This window comes from Manis pentadactyla, chromosome 13 (assembly GCF_030020395.1).
Source record: "Manis pentadactyla isolate mManPen7 chromosome 13, mManPen7.hap1, whole genome shotgun sequence".
NCBI classification, from domain to species: Eukaryota; Metazoa; Chordata; class Mammalia; order Pholidota; family Manidae; genus Manis; species Manis pentadactyla.
In genome coordinates this window covers 106,891,296-106,906,650 of record NC_080031.1, presented here as the reverse complement: position 1 = coordinate 106,906,650, position 15,355 = coordinate 106,891,296, and the positions used below count along the sequence as shown (strand labels likewise).

Sequence of the window (15,355 nt, the reverse complement as noted above, 5' to 3'; positions counted from 1 at the left end):
TCCTTCTTGTTCTATTGATGGTGTCTTTTGCTGTACAGAAGCTTTTCAGCTTAATATAGTCCCACTTGTTCATTTTTGCTGTTGTTTTCCATGCCCGGCGAGATATGTTCAAGAAGAGGTCACTCATGTTTATGTCTAAGAGGTTTTTGCCTATGTTTTCTTCCAAGAGTTTAATGGTTTCATGACTTACATTCAGGTCTTTGATCCATTTTGAGTTTACTTTTGTTTATGGGGTTAGACAATGGTCCAGTTTCATTCTCCTACATGTAGCTGTCCAGTTTTGCCAGCACCATCTGTTGAAGAGACTGTCATTTCGCCATTCTATGTCCATGGCTCCTTTATCAACTATTAATTGACCATATATGTCTGGGTTAATGTCTGGATTCTCTAGTCTGTTCCATTGGTCTGTGGCTCTGCTCTTGTGCCAGTACCAAATTGTCTTGATTACTATGGCTTTATAGTAGAGCTTGAAGTTGGGGAGTGAGATCCCCCCTACTTTATTCTTCTTTCTCAGGATTGATTTGGCTATTCGATGTCTTTGGTGTTTCCATATGAATTTTTGAATTATTTGTTCCAGTTCATTGAAGAATGCTGCTGGTAGTTTCATAGGGATTGCATCAAATCTGTATATTGCATTGGGCAGGATGGCCATTTCCATGATATTAATTCTTCCTAGCCACGAGCATGGGATGAATTTCCATTTGTTACTGTCCCCTTTAATTTCTCTTAAGAGTGACTTGTAGTTTTCAGAGTATAGGTCTTTCACTTCTTTGGTTAGATTTATTCCTAGGTATTTTATTCTTTTTGATGCAATTGTGAATGGAATTGTTTTCCTGATTTCTCTTTCTGTTGGTTCATTGTTAGTATATAGGAAAGCCACAGATTTCTGTGTGTTGATTTTGTATCCTGCAACTTTGCTGTATTCTGATATCAGTTCTAGTAGTTTTGGGGTCAGTTATTCAATATATTTATCCTTCTATTGTCAGTGGAATTTATATTGCTTCTCAACAGTTTTAAGTTGTTAAATGTGCTGTTACATGTCTTTGGTGAGAAAATGTGTTCATTTCTGGTGGGAATATCCCAAGGAGCAGAAATACTAGATCACAGCATATGCACGTGGTCCTCTTCAGCAGCTATTATCCACTTTCCACAATCACAAGTTACATTCCCACCAACAATGTATGAGAGTTGCTGTTTCTCCACATCTTTGCCAACATACAAAGATAATTGATCATTTTAGTCATTTTGGTGGGTGTGAAGTACATTCTTATTGTAGGATTTAAATTTTTATTTTCCTTCTTAGAAATGAGGCTGAGTATCCGTTCAAGTATCTATTTGATATATAGATATACATATATAGTTCATCTTTTATTGTATTAAGGTGTAGCTTTTAAAAGGAACATTTTTGGGGGACACTTTGGGCCTTTTTGGGTATCCTGTATGATTTGTGCTTGGTCTTTGCCCATTTTCTTTTATGCTGCTTTGTGTTAATATTAGGGATTTTTTACATCATTTTTGCACATTTGTATTTTAAATGTCCTGCTTCTCTGCTTTACATCTTACATTCTGAATAGTGGCTGTTAATATAAAGGAGTTATTTCCAGCTTTCCATTTTTCAAATATATGCACCATAGGACATAAATCTGTCTCCGTGTGGCTTTAGCTTCACCCCGTAAGTTGTTTATGTCAGAGTGTATTCCTAGTTAGTTCAAAAAATCTTCTCCAATATCATATAATTTATTCTTTAACCTGTGGGTTACTTAGCGATGTATGGTTTAATTTCCAAACATTTGGACATTTTTTGAGTTATCTTTTTGCTGTTTTTACCTTAATTTCACTATAGTTAGAGAACATAGTTTGCATCATTTCATCCCTTTAAAATTTGCTGAGGTTTGCTTTATGACTCCAGCACAAGGTCAATTTTAGAAATGTTTTGTGTTCACAGGAAGAGAAGGTATATTCAGCAACTACTCGATGCATTTTGAGTCGTTTATTAATAGTCTTGTTTTAAATCTATATCCTTACTGGTATTTTTGCCTGCTTGTTCTCACAACAGATTTGTCCATTTCTCTTCTTAGTTCTGTCAGTTTTGCTTCATATATATATTTGAAGTTACATGTAAATTAAGATTCATTATATATTTTCATCATTATGAATTTTTTTATCTCTAGTAGTACTTTTTTGATTGAAAATCTTTGATAATAGTTGAAATAATACCAAATTTTTTCCCTTTAGTGTTTACATTATATATGTGTGTGTATATATTTTTATACACATATATATTTCATCTTTTATTGTATTAAGGTGTACTTTTTTTTTTTTAAGATGATTATTTTTTTATTGAAGGGTAGTTGACACACGGTATTACATTATATTAGTTTCAGGTGTACAACATAGTGACTCAACATATATATACATGACAATTCTAGGTACCAGCTATCACCATACCAAGTTGTTACAATATCTTGACTATATTCATTACATCCCGGTTACTTATTATTTTACCATTGGAAGTGTATACTTTTTTTTTTTTTTTTTTTTGTGAGGGCATCTCTCATATTTATTGATCAAATGGTTGTTAACAACAATAAAATTCTGTATAGGGTAGTCAATGCTCAATGCACAATCATTAATCCACCCCAAGCCTAATTTTCGTCAGTCTCCAATCTTCTGAGGCAAGGTGTACCTTTTAAAAGGAATATTTTTGGGGGGCACTTTGGAACCATGATTATTGATATACGGTATGGTAGACTTACAGATATTTCCTTTTCTTTATGTTTATCTGCATTTTCTATAAATAGCATATAATAAGTAAGTTTGAATATTTAAGACCATCATCATTGACCTCTAGAAAAGAGGTAAGTTTTAAAATCCTGAACCTAGTAGAATAATTTATTTGTACTTTATGTACTCAATATTTAATATCAATGCTTCAGGCATCAAAGCTCAAAACTGAGCATTAAGTGAGATTGTTTTTTTAAAACTAAATTTACTTTTGGCCTTTGATTTACAATGCAAGTCTTCAGATGGTGGTTTGGATAGAGTTGGGGAATACTGTTTTAGAATCATGAGAACTTTTTCAAATATTCATAGGTAGCTAAGTCTCCTACCCCAACACTTCCCAAGATATTAGCTTCTCAAAAACAGGAGTGAGTACTTTAAACATAGTTTTCAAATGTTTCTGATATGCCCTCCACTTTCCTTGCTTTGGAAACCCCTACCCCAGTACCTGCTCATAGAATCATTAGTATGAAATGAATGAACTAAACGTGAGAGGTTTGCTATGGAAATCCATTATGAATAGAGTGGCCATAAAATATGTCACCCAAACAGGAGAGTTTTAGAGTCAAAGGGGCGACTATCAACAATTATAGTCAACCCTTAAATAGCACAGGCATTTGTGGCACCAACTCTCCATGCAGTCCAAAATCCACATAAAACTTTTGACCCCCCAAAACCTTAACTACTAACAGCCTACTGTGAACCAGAAGAAGCCTTACCGATAACATAGTCAATTAACACATATTTTGCATGTTAGATATATTATATACTGTATTCTTAAAATAAAGTAAGCTAAAGAAAATATTTTTTTTTAATTGTCACAAATCTCCAAAGAATTTTCCAATATGTTCATTGAAAAAAAAAAAAAACACCACCTATAAGTGGACCTGTGTAATTCAGATCTGGGTTGTCCAAGGGGAAGTGTTGCTCTGTCTCCGAGACGGCACTCACACGCTTAGACCGGCGATGCTCAACTAGAGGCCCTCCCCGCAATATCTGTAGAACTTGTGGTCGCCCCAGCTGGGAGGGCGTCACTGGCGTCCAGTGGGCAGAGGGCAGGGATGCTGGCAAACATGCCACCACACCCAAGACAGCTCCTCACTACCGAGACATACCTGCCCTAGAGGACAGAGTGCCAAGGCTGAGGCCCCTGCCTTAGACGGACCGGGCCGACCCGAGAGTGGTCGCTCCTGGTTATGGGCAGCGGACAGCACCGTCATGCATTTCCCAGGCCTGGTGAGAGTGAAACGCTCGTAAGCAGGCAAGTGTCAACAGAGTTTTGAAAGTTTTTTTTTTTTTAATAAAACTTTCTTGAAATAAAGCCTTCCTGAGTCTGGAGACCCAATAAGCCCCCTGGTGGGAAGAATGGGCCCTGGCGGCCACGGATCCAGGTCGCGGCTGCGTCACTTGGTGGCCGTGCGACTCGGATGCGCTGCTTTATCCGAGCCGGCGAGCGGCGGTGCCGGGCCCGGGGGGAGGTGCGGGCGGCCTGCAGCGGGGCTGCGCCCGGGGGGTCGCCGGGCTGGGGGGCCGGGGCCGCAGGGGGGCGCGCCCCCCGCCTGAGCGTCTCCCCAGCCGAGTCCCGGCTCCCTTAAGGACCCGGACCGCCGGGGGCCGCGAGCACCGTGAAGAAAGGCCTCGGAGGACCCGGAGAGCGGAGCCCGCGGCCTCCTGTGCGAGGAGTGGACGTGTCCCGGGTCGGGCCCGAGCCGGCAGGGAAGCAACGGCAGCCCTACAGGGGGGCCTTCTCGCGCCCCGTGTGCCCCCACATGCAGGGCACACATCGTCACTTCTGTTTTCCCAGTTAAAACGTGTGCGGGAAACCGAAAAACAATGCAAACCTCTTCTGGAACGGAACAAGTGCCTCGCCAAGAGAAACGATGAGCTGATGGTGTCTCTGCAGCGCATGGAAGAGAAGCTAAAAGCCGTTACCAAGGAGAATTCAGAAATGGTGGGTATCGCAGACCCCACCGAGCTGCAGCCTCCTTCATGTTACTCCACTAGCCTGACGTATTGTTCTTTCTCGACTTATTTTTAGAATACAGTGCTTCTCGTGAAAGTTCGGATTTTCCCCTATATAAGCAAGGAACTGTTAAGGAACAAAGCAAGAGAAGGTTGCTCGCTTGGAGTGTTACGGGGTTTCTAAATTTGCAGAATAGTTGAGTGTCTCCAGGAATCTGCATGTCCCCCAAAGCTCCAAACAGTGAAGTGAAGTTTAACATAGCTCCTTGCCACGGAAACCTCCTTCTAGAATTTCACTAACATGCTCTTTACAGAACTGTGCAGAAGGGGGACCCTTTATCTTCTAAGATCTTGCATTATTACTGGGAAATAGATGTCATCACCTGTATTATAGTATGTATGGAGAAGTGATAAGCTAATGCACGCACTCCTCAGCAGACTTACAATACAGCTATACAGATCTGCAGACATTCTCAATAATTTCAACTTTTTATGGCAGATAAAATGTACTTGCGGGTTTTACTTGGTGTGCGTATAGTGGAGCTGAACAATTTTCAAATTTAGCTGGAGTCTCACAGAGTTTCTGCAAGTATTCTAGGTAAACCACTAAAGTTTGGAATTTTTTAAATCTCCACCTGTACTTTTTCTTTTCCAATTCAGAGAGAAAAAATAACATCCCATCCACCACTGAAGAAACTAAAATCTCTGAATGACCTCGATCAAGCTAATGAAGAACAAGAGACAGAATTTCTAAAACTTCAGGTCATTGAGCAACAAAACATTATTGATGAGCTCACAAGGGTAGGTCATGCTCAACCTATAAACCCTAAGCTGTTCCCAAGGACAAGTAGCCAAGATATCAGCATACACTTAAGTACTTAATAATTTTGGGTTAGCCCCAGAGGCCAAGTTTGTATGTTTAATATGTCAATAGCGTCTAGAGACTCAATTCCAAAAATACTTCCTATTATTAAATTGTTTTATACATTTTTATTTATAATACTTTGTTAACTAATTTGTAACACAAATAATATTTGCAAAGCACATTAAAAGAACAAATGCATCGTCACAAAAGTAGGTAGGTGGTGTGGATATACCTTGTCATTGCCTTCCAATATCACGATGCCGAAGCTCAGAGATTAAATAGTTTGCTTACAATAGCAGGACCATATGCCTCTTTCCCTATACCTAACTCAGTATCTCGCACATAATTGTAGTTTAAGAAATATTTACATGACGGAACAGGAACCCTAGTCCAGATCTTCTGACCATGACTTCAGCCCCTGGGGAAGCAGGTAGAGTAGTTATTACTCCCAATTGTGTCTGGTCAAGGTCTGTGTTACCCACAGTGGGCCAAGACCTTTAGATGCCCTAGGGCCTCCTCTTTGCCCCTCTGTCCGTATTCTGTGAATGACATCTCTGATAGCGCTTGCTCCAGGACAAAGCTAAGACACAGAGAGCTGAAGAACTGATGTTGGGGAGTTTTAAGCAGTAGTCCCCAGACTAGGGCAGGCCAGACGACTTACTGTCTTGGAGGGAAGAAAAGATTATAACTTCTGTTTATGTATGGTTCATCCTCTTAAAAGTTCCTATGTTGAGTATATGTTATAAGCAACATACGATATTAGGATGGTAATCTAAGTGTACATTTTTAAAGTTGCAGTTGTGTCGAAGTTGCATGATCAAAATATTTTTACTTCTAAAAGTGAGAAATCAGAAAGGTTAACACCAGCGGCTTAAACCAGATTATTTACTAAACATGGCCTTCTGAAGCACTATGCCCTTTGCTTCACTTCCATAGCCTTAATAACATATGCATTCCACAGATTTGCTAGCCCAGGAATTTGCCTTTAAGCATCCTGAGGTCAAACTAAAAGATTCTTAGAAAATTTTGACATGTTTAAGCATGTCAGTCAGACTGATTCCATCTACCTTTGAATTTGTACAATAAATACATGGAGTACACAGTGGGTGAACACCAAATTCCCAGGATCTCTCTATTCACAAGAATGAATCAAGAAATTGATCACTATTTTTCAATATTCTTTGAGTTTCCCAGAATATTCCAATGAGAACCCACCCTTACCGAAAAAAACCACTAGGTTATTCCATCCCAAGTAGGCTCTCTGTTCCCGTCTTCAGAGACTATGGGTGAAAACAATTGTGTAGTAGTCAAAAGATGGCTTTCTGTGATTAAATGAACAGAATAAGTTCTTCTTTATTGTGAAATAATATTTGTTCAACACTTAAATTTCAAGTCATTTGGGTCTAAGAAAACTGAAGAATTGAGTAACTATTTTCAGAGCTATTTATTCTTCAAGTCTAAAACAATGGATTCTGATCAGGAGCACAAGGCCCTTCTGTACTGTGAGGTTCTCAGATCCACATAGATTAGAGGAAAAGTAGAATAATTTTTAAATATTTTAGTATCAAACCCTAAAGTTGCCAAAATGTACAAAACATTATCTTAAGTAGAATTACAGAGTGCATCAGGGGAAAACAACTCTGTCTTCGTAAAAAAAACAAAAAATCTATAGGAAAGTATGTGCCAATTCAAGATCTGAAAGGTCTACCTGTTTTCCAGGACAGAGAAAAGCTTATCCGCAGGAGGAGGCACAGAAGAAGTTCCAAGCCCATCAAGGTAATGAGACAACGAGGGCAGTCAGGCTTTTTCCACATACACAGCCAGTGAAGTGAGGCTTGCCAACAAATCTTCCTGCAAAGATGTGATTGATCGGATGTTCCGGAACTGCAGCAAACCACAGGTTTTATTTGTTAGAAGTAAATCTGTTCTCTTGACAATTCTCAGAAGCAAGAGAATGGTTGTGTGGTGAATTTTAACCTGCAAAGGTTTGCTTTATTATGACTTCCTCTAAGTGAAGAAGTGATATAGGAAGTGTTACCTGACCAATGGGAGAGCCACCCTCTAAGAACATGCAAGAGACGCACATGAGCTGACATCTCCCACTGAATAATATTAGCATCTGATAAAGCCCCTATAAGTGATTATACATTTTCACCATTCACTTGGACAATATTACTGGTGATGATACCCCCAACCTACCAATATCTGTATAGCTTCTGATAATACACAAAGTTTTGTTTTTTAATATGGCTATTTGTTTGATTTTTGTTTTTATCAAGTACATCATTTGATTTGGATATGGACTTAGGTGATATGAGTTAAGATTTGATAATCCCCTTCTGTTCATCCCCATATTTGTGTTTATTTTATATATGTGTATTTCATCAAAGAAGCATTAAAGGACCCATGTCTTCTTTTGTTAATTTGCACTTATATGCCAGTTGACAGTGCTTTACTAATACGTCAACTTTCCCCACATTTAGCTGTGTCAGTAAAGATGTACTTTCCTTCCGCTAGAGGCCTGTTTTGGACCCATTTATTGGGTATGATGAGGACTCCATGGATTCAGAGACATCGTCCATGGCTTCGTTTAGAACAGACCGAACACCGGCTACTCCTGACGATGACTTAGATGAAGTAAGCTTTTCCATTTCTCTAGTCTTTTGTGATATTGTCACCAAAACTTTCCTTGAAGGGGGAGCAAAAGCAATTCACTTTTATCTTCTCTATAAATAGCACAATATGATCTCATAACAGTGACCAATTTTGAGACCACACTTGACTTTGTTATCTCTTAAAAACTAGTTGCATTTATTTGAAAGCTTCGCTAAAGTTCACACTGTAACTTGAAGATTTCTTTCAAAATAAAAGTTACTCTCCCAAGTTCTTCATCTAGGGAAATTATAAACCAAAGAACAAGCTTTTAGTACAGTCTCAGGCAGTGTTAATTTAAGCCAAGTGTGCTCAACAACCACCTTCATCAGAATCATCTCAGGGGTTCAGTAACAACGACAATTCATGGGCTGTGTACACAGCTCTTGACTCAGGGTCTTGTGGGTGGAATCCCCAAATCCTCATTTTTCACAAACCTCCCTGGTGATTATACTGTGCTCTGAAATTTGAAATCTGAAACTATAAAACCAAGTTTTTATGATTTATCTGGGGAAGAAGTTGTTGGACATGAATGTACTGAAAAGACCGGACACTGAGACTCTGAGTATCATTTCCTGCAAGTTGGATTCAAAATCTGGGTATAAGTTCCTTTGTTTGGATCCTATTTGGCTGTAACCCAAACCCAAATGGTAATAATCAGAAATAAGTGAATAGGCAAATCCCTCTTTTATTAATAAATACTTAAATTCAATGTCCATCTTGGAGGTACTGTAGTATTCGTGCCCATACACATACTTTACAATTAAAAATAAAATCACACAGAATCCAGTATGAAACAAACCTTTACTTTCCCTTTAAAAAGTGGACAAATCTTAGTATTTCACAGGACGCTATCATAACATACTTACTTTTGGGTTTTTTTTTTTTGAACCTCAAGAGTTTAGCAGCTGAGGAATCTGAGCTACGATTTCGACAATTAACAAAAGAATACCAGGCCCTCCAAAGAGCATATGCTCTCCTGCAGGAACAGACCGGAGGCATCATCGATGCTGAAAGAGAAGCCAAGGTCAGTGGGCATCCGGGGAGGCGCTCTGAGGTGGCCTGCAGTAGCCACAGCGTAAAAGTACGTGACATAAAAATGTCAGTAGGATAGCTTTCCCTGTACCCTTCTCTTTTGACTGTTTTATCTTTCATGTCAACAAACCTTGGATCTAGAGACAATAGAACCAGCCTAGATCAATGCTTATTTTCCCTGTAAAGATAGCTGAGGATATAGTTCTTTTTCTTGCTCTTGGGAAACTTAACATTTTCAATATAAACAACATTGAATTTTGATAATCCATTTTTTTTAGTTTCTTGCTTGGGGGCAAAAAAAATTTTTTTATGGTTAGCCAGTTTCTCTTCTTAGTTAATAACTGCACAGTGTTATACTGACAACTTACCAAAAAATTTCTACTGACAATATCTCATTTTTGTCCTTGTGATAGCTTCTAAGGCAGGTGTTTGATAAAAGAGGAATTCTGAACAAAATAGTCTAAAACAAATCAGTATATTAGAAAAAGAGCAATAGAGTAAATTCAAAGAAAGAAATGCAAAAATAGATGATATAGATGAAAGAGCATCAATGAAAACTAAAGATATATTCATTTTGATACAAGAAAAAAAAGAATTATACTCAGTGCTCTCTTGAAGTTAAAATGATTCTTAGTAAAATTAAGCTTGGATATTTTTTAACCTGATAAAGGTAAATAATGGTATTTAACAATGCAAAGAGTCTCCTGACAATGAAGAGTAAGAAAGTGATATCTACCACTGCTGATTTTATTCAGTTTTGAACCAAAGAACCTATCCAAGTCACAAGACAAGAGAAAAAATATGTGTATGGGCAGAAAACAAAAAATTAATTTTTTGCAGAAAATAATATCCTATATAAAGAGAACACAAGAGAATCTAAAAAGCAAATCACTAGACTAAATAAAAGGTGCTCCATGTAAGATCAGCATCCAAAACTGCCTATTACATACAAACACACACACACACACACACACACACACACACACAAAACACTTGATAGGTAGGTAGGGAGAGAGACATGTATGCATACATACATAGATTTGGATCTAGGTTTAGATTTTTTAGATATATTCAGAGCACAAAGCTGGCTCTGAAAGAACGGAAAGTTTTTGGAGAAGCAAAATGGGAGGCTTTCTATAAGGGAAATTTATTCGAATAAAGAGAGAAGAGTTACATTCCTTCATTATATTACATTACACTCATTCATTACATTCATTCAAATTAAAGAGAGTTGCAGGCATAGTTAGGAAACAAGGGGAGTACTAGTAGGTGAGGGGTGTGCTCTGCTGATGAGTAGTGGGGACAGATTATAAAGGTGGTGGGAGGTCTTGAATCCCAATCTGAAGACCTGCTGGTTTGGGGAGCCACCCAAAGACTTAAGCAAGAATTTAGATCATAAAAGCAGTTTTAAAAGATTCTTTGATCATAGAAAATTCTTCTCTTTTCTTTTTTTCACTTGTTGAGTTCTAACGAGGGAACAGAGATGAAGAAAAATACTGAATTATCATTTCACTTACTGAGTTCTGGAATTTTGATTTCACTAGGCCCAAGAACAGCTCCAAGCAGAGGTGCTAAGGTACAAAGCCAAAATTGAAGATCTGGAGGCGACCCTGGCTCAGAAAGGGCAGGTAGGCACTTGGTTCCCAGCATCTTGCAGGTGCAGCCAGTCCAGTCTGGCCTTCCTCTAGTCACCCTGCGCACGGCTCTCCACAGTGACCTTTCTCAAACTTGTCAGAATGTTCAAGTGTCTGTTTCTGTCCCTGGTGTTTTTTTCTGGCTAGAGTGTGAACCCAGCCACCACAGCAAATAAGGCTGGGCAACAGAGAGCATGTCCAAGGAAGAGGAGCCCTGTACAAATAGCCTTGAGTGGTCGTCAGCTCTGCAGACAAAGGCCCCCCCACCCCCTCCAGCTGCACTCCTCGCCTCTGTGCTGCATTTATGGTTCTGCATTTTAATGTCTCCATCCATATGTACCCAGCCTGTGTGCATTCTGACCCTTTCACTTTTTGCCTGTGTGGTCACTTCTGAGTCCCCAGACGGCTGGTCCTGGATTATTCAGACGGGAAAAGGTAGAGAGAGTGAGGGACAACAGAAAAGGGGTTCAATTTTCCTGGCAGCTTCGGCCCCAGTGTCTGACTGAGGAGCTGGCAGGGGTGGGTGTCGTTTGCCAGTAGTCGGCAGGCGAACTAACTGGGCGAGGAGAGGACAGCTCTGGCCAAGTGGTCTGACGACACATGCTCTTCCGTGCCACTCTGAAATGCTGACTGCGCGATATTCTTTGTCAAACAGGATTCACACTGGGTAGAAGATAAACAACTTTTCATTAAGAGAAACCAGGAGCTTTTAGAAAAGGTATGTTGGGCCTCAACACCCTAGCGGGCAGAGGAGAAAACGATGAGCGATCCAGGAGCAGCAGGGGGTCCCCTCAGGAGTGGCACAGGGGCAGGGGCAAGGGGAGGCTTCTCCGGCGCCGCACCCACCTCTGCTGCGCACTCCGCCGCATCCCTGTCACCGCCGTCACCGTCAGCTAAGTGGCACGTGTGCATGGCTCCGCTCTGGGTGGTGTGCCAACCTGAAAGGATGTGATCCCTGAAACATAATGATTCGTTAACCATATATATACATAGACACACTGTATATGTACTGTACATATATATATATGTATATATATATATACCCACACACAAGCACACATCCTATGTGGTTGTCCGTCTACAGAAAAAGCCACTATGAATAGGACTTCTTATTTTGTGCAAGGAAGTGACCGAATACGACTGCAAGACCGTGTCCTGACGACTAGAGACTGTTCTCACTTTTATTCTTTCTGCTCATCTTGGCTGTTTATACACTTTTAAATGAAAGAACTTTTTGAAAGATGCATCTAGAGCATAAAACACCATGTCCAGGGATTGTTCAACAATCAAGAAGCAAAAGCATGGCTTAGGCCCAATAGATGTAATTAATGTTGGTTATTGGAACATCAGCTTTTGATTTGGGGCGGTGAAATACAATAGAGATCATTTTAAGTTCAAAGGTGGTTTTTCCTTTTGTATTTACCTTCCACAAAGCTAGTGTAAAGGTTACAAAGTAATCTTCTATTATTATTGACAAAAACAGATTTGAAAGCCTGTTTGAATAAGGGGACTAATTTTATAGGTTGACTCAAAGTTCTGTAGAAATTATCTTAGGATTATTTCTACCAATGTTTACTAGCCTTGACAAGTAATAAAAATTAACCATAACATCTAGTAAGCTTGAGAAGGGAAAGATAATGCTTGTCCTCCGTCCCCTCTGGTCTGGCATAGTAAGACACCCTCTCACTTTATGCATGAGGAGAGACAGAGCTGATGTATAAAGGTGCACGCCAGGATTGAGAAGTGGTACTCTCAGAAAGGTTCAGGGGCCTATGAAGAAACTTCATCAGACTTTGGCCCTGGTCTATGAATTGCAAGCTATGAGCCCCTGATCTAGTTGCTAATGCTAACCACCAGAACCAGGAATCTCCCCAAATATCCCATCTCTGATTCCAATCCAAGATTCTAGGAAGTAGAATCTCTTTTGTGACTCAAGTCGACTTCTGAAAACTTTCATAAGTGTACTAGACCACAAAAATCTAATGTACAGAGCTTGACCACATTAATGTCACATAATATTTCACTATTTCCCCATCATTTTTCTATATCATGAGGTTATGAGAAGGGTTTTGGTAATCTCAGAGATGCCCAGTAATAAGTGTTACTACATTTCTGTATCTGAAAAATCATTCCCTATGTCTTCTGTCTGATTTCCTTTGACCCTGATTACTTTGAGTTAAAAGGAAAATTGTTTTATTGGAAGTATAGTTGGTATACAATATTACATTGGTCTTGGGTGTAACAATGGTTCAACAATTATATACATTACAAAAGCTAACCACAGTAAGGGTAGTTACCACTTGTCACCATACAAAGACATTACAAAATTGTTGATTATATTCCCTATGCTATACTTTTTATCCCCATGATATATTTATTATATAATTGGAAACTTGAACATTTAGAGGAATTTTTTAGCTCAGGCTTCTAAGAGTAAAACAAACGAACAAACAAAAAAACCTAAGTGATAATAAAGCTAAACATCTGACTTTAAGTGTGTTTACTTGGGAAAATAAGATTCACCCTATGATAAACAGCCCTGGTTTTTTATTTCTAAATTCAAGATTTTAAATAGTTACTGTACATAAGGCCCATCCACATAGCCAACATCAAAAGTAGCCCCAAACCTACTGCAGATCATGAAAATTTTCTGATCCCTTGTAGAAGTGGACATGTCTGTAGGGCCAGGCACATGGTGTACAACTAACTCAATTCCGTGCATCATTAGGGTGAAACCAGAGGTCTTAGAGAAAAGCCCTGTAAGAAAACAGAAGGAAGAAGTGTCATTCTGAATGGTAGACAGGGCAAGCCTCTTATGACTGGAGATGTTAGGGCTTGGTGTTTAAGGAAGTATAGGATTTCCTCACTTAGAAAAAAAATGAGGGGGGCCCTTGTCAGAGAGAAGAGCAAACGCGGAGGTCCCAGGGAGTCAGCCCGTAGGGTGGATTTGGATTTCCGGATGCTGCTATGTGATCACACGTGAGTGTGTGGAAGAGACAGTGATAAGATTTAAAACAGGAAAGCCAGGTGGTGACCAGCTGATTATTAAGGTTTTTGAATTCCATATTAACAAGTGTGACTTTATTCTACAAGTAACTGGAATGTAGCCAAGTTTTATATGTGGTCAGAGCTGTTTTAAAAAATATTTTTCTGACAATTGTAACTCCAGAAATAAGAGGTGTCAGTCTCCATTGCGTACACCATTAAATCAAGTTCTAGGACTCTGTCCCTGACCCACTGTGTGGGCACAGTGAGAACTCTCCGATCGGCTGTTCGCGGACCCTCCATCTCAATGAATGGAGCTGTCCTCCACTACTTTCCCCTGTGACCCAAAACACTCGGCCAAAGGATAACTAAAAGGAAAACCAAAGACTTACTTTATTCACATTTACTTGGGGTTGTTTCTTCATGGTCTAGACAATTTATTCACTGAGTAAATGCATGTTATCCATGCTTGCTTCGCAAAGTTGTAGGTACTTTTTGCAATGTTTACCTAACTTGAGGATTTACTTTATTAGATAGAAAAACAGGATGCAGAAAATCACCGGTTACAACAGGAACTACAGGATGCCAGAGACCAGAATGAGCTGCTGGAGTTTCGAAACCTAGAGCTAGAAGTAAGGAAATGATGATAATCATGATAATCAAAATACTCAAAATAATTAACATGCACTGAGCATGTTCTGCGTGTGAAGTGCTGAGCTAAGCGTTTCAGATGCAGATTCTCATTGGACCTCACAACCACGTCAAGGTGTTATAGATGAGGCAACCGACGTTAAATCACTTGAGCCTAAGTACTGTGACTACAACGTGGTAAAGTACTGACGCGACTCAAGAATTATCTGCTCAGATACCGTGCTTTTCAACACTATTGGATTTATGAACCAGACTAATGAATAATTTTTAAATAATTTAAATCATAGATTTCAGACGTCATCAATATTTCATTGCCTTTAAGTAATCATTTCCATCCTTCATTGAATTCTGACTCATAAAAATTGTTGAGTCACTCAACAGTTACCTCAAGAATTGTATTTCAAAATGTGCTATATGCGAAAATATTTTAGCTTGAATTCAGCTGCTTGAATTTGTAAGTAAACATTTTTGTCTAAGTGCATTTATGCCAAAAGCTAAGAAGCAAGCAAACTTGTTTGAGGAAATACTTTGGTTAATCTGAGCAAATTTCAGAGTCTTTTTTTTTTTTTTTAAGTAAAATATATCCATCAAATCAGGTCTCAGTTGTGTCATGCCGAATCTGGCTTAGGGTCTAGTTGAACGCATGTTGATACGTAAAGGACAAGAAAAATTTCCATTTGATTTCTTTGTTATTCTGTCAGCAACTTCTTAAGTTATTTCAAATTGGGTTTGGATAGAGTGAGCGGTTGGTATTCCTCAGTGAAGAAGGGATGTCATCTTTGATAGACCA

At 39.2% G+C, this 15,355-nt stretch overlaps 1 protein-coding gene across 3 annotated transcripts in view; it reads left to right on the top strand.

Moving 5' to 3' along the window:
* The window catches only part of JAKMIP2 (janus kinase and microtubule interacting protein 2), a 177,109-nt gene that overhangs the window by 132,796 nt on the left and 28,958 nt on the right, over window positions 1-15,355 (top strand). For 2 of the 3 annotated variants that reach the window (XM_036894606.2, XM_036894598.2), the window contains exons 6-13: window positions 4,586-4,732; window positions 5,404-5,544; window positions 7,328-7,384; window positions 8,126-8,245; window positions 9,159-9,287; window positions 10,840-10,923; window positions 11,585-11,647; window positions 14,448-14,546. In XM_036894606.2, coding sequence (XP_036750501.1) covers window positions 4,586-4,732; window positions 5,404-5,544; window positions 7,328-7,384; window positions 8,126-8,245; window positions 9,159-9,287; window positions 10,840-10,923; window positions 11,585-11,647; window positions 14,448-14,546 — 840 coding nt within the window. The remainder of the gene's footprint in view (window positions 1-4,585; window positions 4,733-5,403; window positions 5,545-7,327; window positions 7,385-8,125; window positions 8,246-9,158; window positions 9,288-10,839; window positions 10,924-11,584; window positions 11,648-14,447; window positions 14,547-15,355) is intronic. The other variant, XM_036894611.2, reaches the window with a different exon arrangement.